Source organism: Astyanax mexicanus, chromosome 3 (assembly GCF_023375975.1).
Source record: "Astyanax mexicanus isolate ESR-SI-001 chromosome 3, AstMex3_surface, whole genome shotgun sequence".
In the NCBI taxonomy this organism is placed as follows: Eukaryota; Metazoa; Chordata; class Actinopteri; order Characiformes; family Acestrorhamphidae; genus Astyanax; species Astyanax mexicanus.
In genome coordinates, this window is record NC_064410.1 from 35,128,993 (window position 1) to 35,137,210 (window position 8,218).

Below are 8,218 nucleotides of genomic sequence, written 5' to 3' on the forward strand. Positions count from 1 at the left end.
TATAAAGTTCCGCTATTAAGAAAATTTATATTTAACAAAAAAAATCAAATGTTCACAATAAATCTGATTATTTTGTGTAGCTGGATGTGATAAACTGCTTGTGTCATAGTTGCTTAAATTTGACCATAAGAAGGCATAGTTACATTCCATTGAACTTTTTCATTGTGTGAACACTGAGTTCATATCAACCTGAACATAAAAATCCCTTGATCCCTATAGTAACCACAGTGACCAGTCATTAACACTGATGTCCTCTGACTGCGTATTCATTACCAGTCAAATTTGAATTTCTTGCTCCCTTAATGTGTTTGAGAGCATCAGTTTTGTTAAGGAGCTAGAGTTGGTGAATACAGTGAATATCTCTATTTGAGTTATGCTTTAATCCATATTATGAGAAGAACTACTCAACTAAATAAAGAAAAAAATACTCAGTCAAAAATAAAAAGGTCAGTCAATCCAACCATTAAAACTTATGATCAAACTGGCTCTCATTAGGTCTAAAACAGGATAGGAAGAGCAAGAGTTACCTCTGTTGCACAGGATAAGTTTATCAGAGTTACCAGCCCAGATAAGAGACATTTAAAAGCTTCACAGAGTATTTTAGTTTGTTTTAAACTTTTATTTTACTACATAATACCTTATGTCTTCCTTTATAATCTGAAACACTTCAGTATTCATTTAAAATGTAGAAAAATAAATATAATCATAAAAACATTGAATGAGATGGTGTGTCCAAACTTTTGACTGGTACTGTATATATTAGTATATATTTGCAATGTCAAAAAACAACAAATTAATTAATCACACAGTTTGCAATAATTAATCAAAACATTTATGAATTATTTTTAGTAAAAAAAATAAAGATCCAGTTTAGGATAACTACAAATGTATTTTATTTATTTTTAAATGTTTGTTTAATTGTATGTTTTAACTTTGAACACAGATTGTCCTTCGTGAACTGTGTTCTGGTACCAGTAGAATATCAATAAAATCAACAATGCAAAATGCACATAAACAGCATATATGCATATGTGTGTGTGTGTGTGTGTGTGTGTGTGTGTGTGTGTGTGTGTGTGTGTGTGTGTGTGTGTGTGTGTTTGGGGTGATGTTATGGGGCAAAAGAAGAGTATCCACTTTTTATTATATATATCCATCTATCATATAATCCATATATTAATATGAATAAAAAGTAATCTACCATCTGAACCTCTCAGCAGTTGAAACTTTGTGTTTACATCACTAAAATCTGCTTTGTAAAAAGACTGAATTATTGCTGAGTGTTGTGGCCAAAATGGGTAAAATGAATTAATTAATGAATTAATACATAGAAGTTTCCAGATTAATCACATGCATTGACAGCACAAACAGATATATAGCACTTTTGTAAGTGTATAAGGAAATATTGCAAAATCTGAGGGTTTAAGAATGTTTTTCAGGACTTTTTTTTGTCAGGACTTTTCTGACTTTTCTTTGGTTGGTTCACACAAGAAAAACACGGAAGATGAAAAAAGAACAGGTGAAATTTAAAAATCCAGCTCCTCTTCCTGTGCAATAAAGGCACAACAGATTATGCTCTCAAATTAGCTTTGGAATTGGAAGAACACGTTCACTACATACACATACTCCTCCACAAACCAATCATTGTGTTTTTTATATTTAATTTAAGTGTTTGTTGAAAAGGAAACATACAAATTACTTTTTTTTACAAAGTCTCCATTTCCGTAAGTATTGATGACAATTTGTTGACACTTCCTAAGTGTTAAACTATTTACAGGGTTTGAGGGAGATTACAGTGATTCGAGTGTTCTATAAAACAAATATGTTGGGGTAGGCAGATTTAACATAATTTACCCATTTTGCCCAGTATATTTAAAATCTATCACTTTGGACTTTTAATGGAAAAGTTATTTTTTCCATTAAAAAACAGCTTTCACAATAATCCAGTCTTCTATTTGTGGTGAGTTTGGTTGAAGCCAATTTCTAGTCAACGCCTTTTTACTTTCTGCTAGGAGTACTTTAAATAAATATTTAACTGAAGCACTCCATGTTTCTATGAGGGTATTTCCCAAGTATAAAACGTCAAATTGAAAGTCAGGGGGAATCTCCAGAATCACCTACTTTGTCTCTCCAGTATTTCTTAATAACCAGCGATTCCCAAAATATATCTATATATATATATTTATATATATATAAATGTGAGCAACGTTACAAGCACACTTGAACTTTTTTAGGTTTTTAGGTGTGAAGAAGTGATTTCCAAGTGTGAAAAAATGACATTCAGTGTTTTGACTGTTGGCTTACTGTTATCTTGATTCTGTGTGTTAATGATGTGTGTGTTTATGTGTGTGTGTGTGTGTGTTTTACAGAGTGAGAAACACTCCCTTGCCAGTCAGGGTTTGCTCCACAAGCCTGCAGGTGTTCATGAGCGGTAAACCCAAAACCATCACCACTGAGACCAAACCTGGTCAGAACACAGCGGACTTCAAGAAGAGTCGCGGAGGATTCACCCTCCTGCTCCCATCTCAGTAAAAACAGCTCAACACAGCCAGCGAGAAGAAGACTGTACATAACAGACATGACTGATATGCACTGCATCTTAGAAATTACATCTGTTTTATATCAGAAAGACACTGTTTTGTAATTCACATTACCATGCACGAGTATGTACTGATTGCTGTGTTGGTTGTTTTAACATCGTTAACTTAGTAAACAGGTAAACGAAGTACCTAGCCTCGCTGAAAGTACTTTAAGCTGTTGGATTGCAGTGTTTTCCCCAGGCATAGCCATATTTTCCTCAGGCAAAGTCATATATTGCAGTACAACCTAACAACATAGCCCACTTTCATCCACATAGGCTGTGTTCACTCAGTAGATAAAATGGCCCAAATCTGATTTAAATTGTTTCATCACATGTGACACAGGTGTGTTATCCTCGTGGCATGTGGCAATAAACACACTAAGAGCATTTTCACACCTTTAGTCCGCTTCTATGGACCAAATCAGTTGATGAATTTGTATAATTGGAGCGTTTCCCCCTCGGTTTGGTTTGTTTTCACACAGGCAAAAACCTCAACACACCAAAAATCCCCCTAACAAACAATGCAAGCTGAGCAGTCTGTCGCAGGAGCAAGAAAGTAGTTATAGCGGGAAGGTTCTGTGTTCCATTTATGCAGTGTGATGCTGCTTTAACACTGAATGCTGACAATTTGCAGTTGCGCCTTTAAACATAGTGTTTTCAATGGGACGTCAGCGCTGACATCTGCATAGTAAAAGTATGCAGTGAACGCTGCATATGCTGCATTCAGCGTGAAAACAGCTTAGAGCTTGGAGCAGCAGCAGAGACAGTGTTTGTTCATAGCTCTAGTAATGATATGGCTAACATATCAGGTTAAACTGCACCTGAACAGCCTTTTAGCTCAAATAAATGGAGTACACTTGATAGTTCAGGTTCTCACCACAAACAAAACACCCTGGAGTTTGTTTGGAACTGGACTGAGACCAGCTCCTTTTGTGGGTCTTGGTATAGTTGTTTTGAAACAGATCAGATCTGAGTGTGATTACTGTTTTCACATCTGCCAGGGTACAAATAAACCAGAGTATTTTAACCAGACCAAATAGTGCTGGTGTGAAAACGCTCTGATAGTTTTAGTTCTGATTTGGGCCACTTTCACATTTTGTATTCAAAATCCGATACACACTTAAAAGCAGCTCAGTCTAAACAGCAAAACTGATTTTTAATGGTAAAAAAAAATATTTTAGGGTAATGTTGTTGTTTTTTTATCGCAGCCTGATAACATTGGATTTGGTGATTTTGTGAGAAAATCAGATTGGGCCACTTTAATTGTTGTCTGAACATAACCATATTCCCAACCCTGATGTGGAAATTTCCCTGTTCTACACTGTTTTCGCTGTTTTCCCACAGTTACACTCCCACTCTAAGTCAGGGATGGCTTGCTAATTAGCTGACTAATTGGGTAAGATGTGTTGATTGAAAGGAAAACAGTAAAATAGTCTAAGCTATGGTGAATCTGTCCTTTTTTGTTAATAATGTGATTTCTGATCAAAACAGCATGAGCCAAACATTTGTAGAATTTGATTTAGTTCATTAAACAAAGCATTTCTGCTTTGTGGGTTTTAAAAGAACATACTTTTATTCCAAATACAACACATAGCGCATCCAACAAAAAAGGCAGCATAGGGTTCTATTTATATTCTTTAATATTTTGACACATTTGTCCAGTCTTGCAACTTGTGCTTTTTAAAAGAGAAAATGTGTGACACGAATAGATCAATGATCTTAAGTCATCATAACAAGTGATATTTATGTTACTATAGTAATCTATTCATGTTGTGCTGTGATGAGTAAAAAGTTTTCATACACTGGACCTCTTTCATGCCTTTAATCATTTCAGGAGTGTAGATATTTACATTATTTACAGTATTAGAAGTATTGCTTATTTTATATTGCACTTTCTACAAGAGGCGTATCTGCAGACGTCAAGCAAGTATATATACATATTGATATTTTACATACTTGATTTTTTCTTTTTTCTTTTTTTTTTCCATTTTTTGTCTCATTTGTACATTTTGCTTGTGGAGATGTAACCAAGAGTATTTGTAATACGGTGGTCTGCATCCTCTTCATCAAACATATCTTGCACTGTCAGTGTACTTCCTGCGCTGCCACTATTGGCTCGTCACCGTGGCGACGCTGCAGTTATTGATATTTGGTTTCTATGATTAGCTGTGTGGAAGGAAACATTATTGTTATGTATTTATATTTTGGCCTAAATGATTAACAGTATTCAAGTAAACTGCTTTTTTTACACATTTTTTGTACTTGGTTGTCATGTTTTAACAAATAATAAAACCATGTTATTGTGAAATGTACTTCACTTGTACTGTATGACATTATTGGTGTGTGTGTGTGTGTGTGTGGTCAGGAAACAGACATTCAAAAAATGTCTTCATCACCCAGAACATGGCAGGACTCGTTACTGAAGACGACCTTCTGCCTTTTTTTTCATGCCTTTTGTCTTAGTGGAGACGACCATAGAATCAACGAGTCCCTGTGGTCAGCTCTAAGATCAGCAGTTTGGTGCTACGTGTCATACCTCCAGAAATCCTGGTGTCAATCTTTGATCTTCATTACATTTGTTGCGTTAACAGCCCAATGTTACATTATCAGTCCAATGTCCTGCAACCAGTGGGCCTACCATTAATGATTTTTCTGTCCTACTTCTATTTTTCCAGCAGGATGATGCTCATCCACATACTGCTGACATTTACACAGGTGCTATGGATATAGCCTGATTTGTTGCATGTGTAGCATCCTATTACAGTTTCTCACTGGTTTTCAGTGAGCCCTTTAGAACCCATTGCTTTTCTAATGGTTTAAAGGCAGAGTGCATGGCTAGGTGATTGATTGTATATATTGTATGTAGCAATGGGACTGAAAAAAAAGAAAGATTAATAATTATAAGGTGTGTCTTAGTACTTTTGTAAATATAGAGGATGTAGGGGATATGTATGGTATAAATGGGTGCATGTTTGTGTGTGAGTGTGTGTGTGTGTGTGTGTCAGTTCTGATGGTACTGAGTACTGACAAGCTGTCTTCACTTTAGACATTGCCCTATTTACTGACTGCTTCCCTGCTGCAAGATCTGTTTCTCACAACTACACTGCCTGACACTGTGTGAGTGTGTGTGAGTGTATGTGTGTGTGTGTGTGTGTGTGTGAGTGAACGATTGTAAATCCATTGGTATATATGAGTACACTTGTATGTCAAAAGTCATGGAACATGAGACTAGTTCACTGGGAATCTAACTGAAGCTGTAAGTGACCTATACTATATGCATGTAGGGCCCTCTGAATTGACTGTAGGTGTGATTTCTGTCATTAATTGCTTATCTGTGAATCTGTCTAGAATGTGAAATTGTAGAGAATAACATATAGACAAAGAGGGGTTGGACAATGAAACTAAAACACCTGTCATTTTAGTGTGGGAGATTTCATGGCTAAATTGGAGCAGCCTGGCTAAGGTGGACAATCTTCATGAATTGCTCATTGCACCAGTAAGAGCAGAGTGTGAAGGTTCAATTAGCAGGGTAAGAGCACAGTTTTGCTCAAAATATTGCAATGCACACAACATTATGGGTGACATATCAGAGTTCAAAAGAGGACAAATTGTTGGTGCACGTCTTGCTGGCGCATCTGTGAAGTCTTTGTGATCACGGGATCCAGGGTAATGTCAGCATACCATCAAGAAGGACAAACCACATCCAACAGGATTAACTGTGGACGCAGGAGGAAGCTGTCTGAAAGGGATTTTCGGGTGCTAACCCAGATTGAACCCTAAAAACATAAAACCACGGCTGCTCAAATCACAGCAGAATTCGATGTGCACCTCAACTCTCCTGTTTCCACCAGAACTGTCTGTCGGGACAATAAATTATTGTGGTCTAAAACCAGGGGGTTTCAGTTTCATTGTCCAACCCCTGTATATTAAACATATAGCTTGTGATGCTACCAGGTGAGGTATATGAAGCAAATTTGACATATTTGCCACATATGTCTTGGTTTATCAACTACACAGAGGTAAGAGCATAAAAAAGCAAAATAGGCAAAGATGTATAGTAATGAAGTAGAAGTAATTCACTACTGTACTTAAGTACTAATATGCTGTATCTGTATCGACTGGAGTATTATTTTCAAAGGTGTCAAAAGTATTCACATTCATTACTAGATTACTAGGTAGATTACTATGGAAACTAGTGTGTAAATACTTTTGTAGAAGTTGAAGTATCAACTTAAGCTTTTTAAGTAAAAGTGTGAAAGTTCTGGATTTAAAACTACTTAAAGTATAAAAGTAAAAGTAATGTAAGGAGAAAAAATGCCATTAAGGATAAAAGCTTAGGTCCTACCACAGGGTCCTAGTGTGACGTGATGTTAATACTCCTCATCCAACCACAATCAAATTCACTCTAACTGAATGAAGAGATTTATCTGGATAAAAAATAGGAGTAACAAATAAATAACCATAATTTCTACTAAAGGTAACAAAGTATTTGTTCTTCGTGTACTTCTTACACCCCAAACGACATTTTTTTTTTACTTCACTACATATTTTGGATGATTTTAATACTTTTACTCTAAAACATGTTTTGCTAAGTGCCGACCACGCCTAAAGAAGTAGAGAAAGAAGAAGGAAATTTGGGCTGGAGTTCTGAACTGCGTGCTTGAAGAATCATGCAGTTATATCCCCCCCTTTTTATATAATAAGAAGTGGAAGAGTAGAAAAAAGGGGGTTGTTGGGGAGGAGGTGGGTTGCGAACTTTCGTCACGAAAGTTACTCGTTACTATTAGAAAAATAATTACAAAACATTTTAAACAGAGAGCTGTAGGTGACACTCACTGACACCAGGTTTGATGAATCTGCTCATCACTGAGTGAATCAAGCGATCAAACTGATTTTATAAGAAGACGTTCTGCCTTTACTCTGATAACTTTTCACTGCTTTCTGTAAAAACTACACAACACAACAGTGTACTTTTACTTTCAGTACTTACGTATTACATTTTTGAATAAACTACTTGCAATACTTAAGTACAAAAAATGTTAAACACTTAAGTGTGGAGCTTAAAAACACTATAACTATAACTCAAGTCACTTTTTGATAGCACACCTGAACTTTTACTCAAGTCTGGGTCTCTAGTACTCTCTACACATGGCTGGAAAATAGGTAAGGTACGCTTGGACAAACGATTTATTAGTTTTTCTCTGTGTTTTTCTGGAGCGTTACTGTCCTCCCTCGTGACCCGGGCTCTTATCTCTCTTTTCCTCCATTTCCTCCTGCCTTTTTCACACTACTTCCTCTCAGAAGCTTTTAGATTTTATCTGCAGGGTCATCAGGGAATATGAAGACAGAAGCTCTGCATTATTATCTTCACTCGGTAGCTCACATGACCTTTCCTTCAGGCTGTGGTGGCTATCGCTATCTCTCCCCGGCCAAGTTCGTTTCCCCCTCAATCTCATTAGTCATGAGTCCAGAGCGAACAAGTGCAGAAATAAAATCCCCAGGGCAACAACACCCTCCCTCAGCGCACCAACAAACTGAGTTTCCCTGCAAAAACTGACCCAATTATGAATCACGTTTGAAAGTGACCTGGTCAGAGGCTTCAGGTCTGCACGTGTGCAGCACTAACAGCATCCATTACTG

At 36.6% G+C, this 8,218-nt stretch overlaps 1 protein-coding gene across 1 annotated transcript in view; it reads left to right on the forward strand.

The window, feature by feature from the left end:
* myo1g (myosin IG) overlaps positions 1-4,890 on the forward strand; it is a 127,086-nt gene extending 122,196 nt beyond the window's left edge. Inside the window, exon 23 of the mRNA XM_007254742.4 lies at positions 2,367-4,890. Coding sequence (XP_007254804.3) covers positions 2,367-2,529 — 163 coding nt within the window. The 3' untranslated portion in view covers positions 2,530-4,890. The remainder of the gene's footprint in view (positions 1-2,366) is intronic.
* The last annotated feature ends 3,328 nt before the right edge of the window (positions 4,891-8,218 follow it).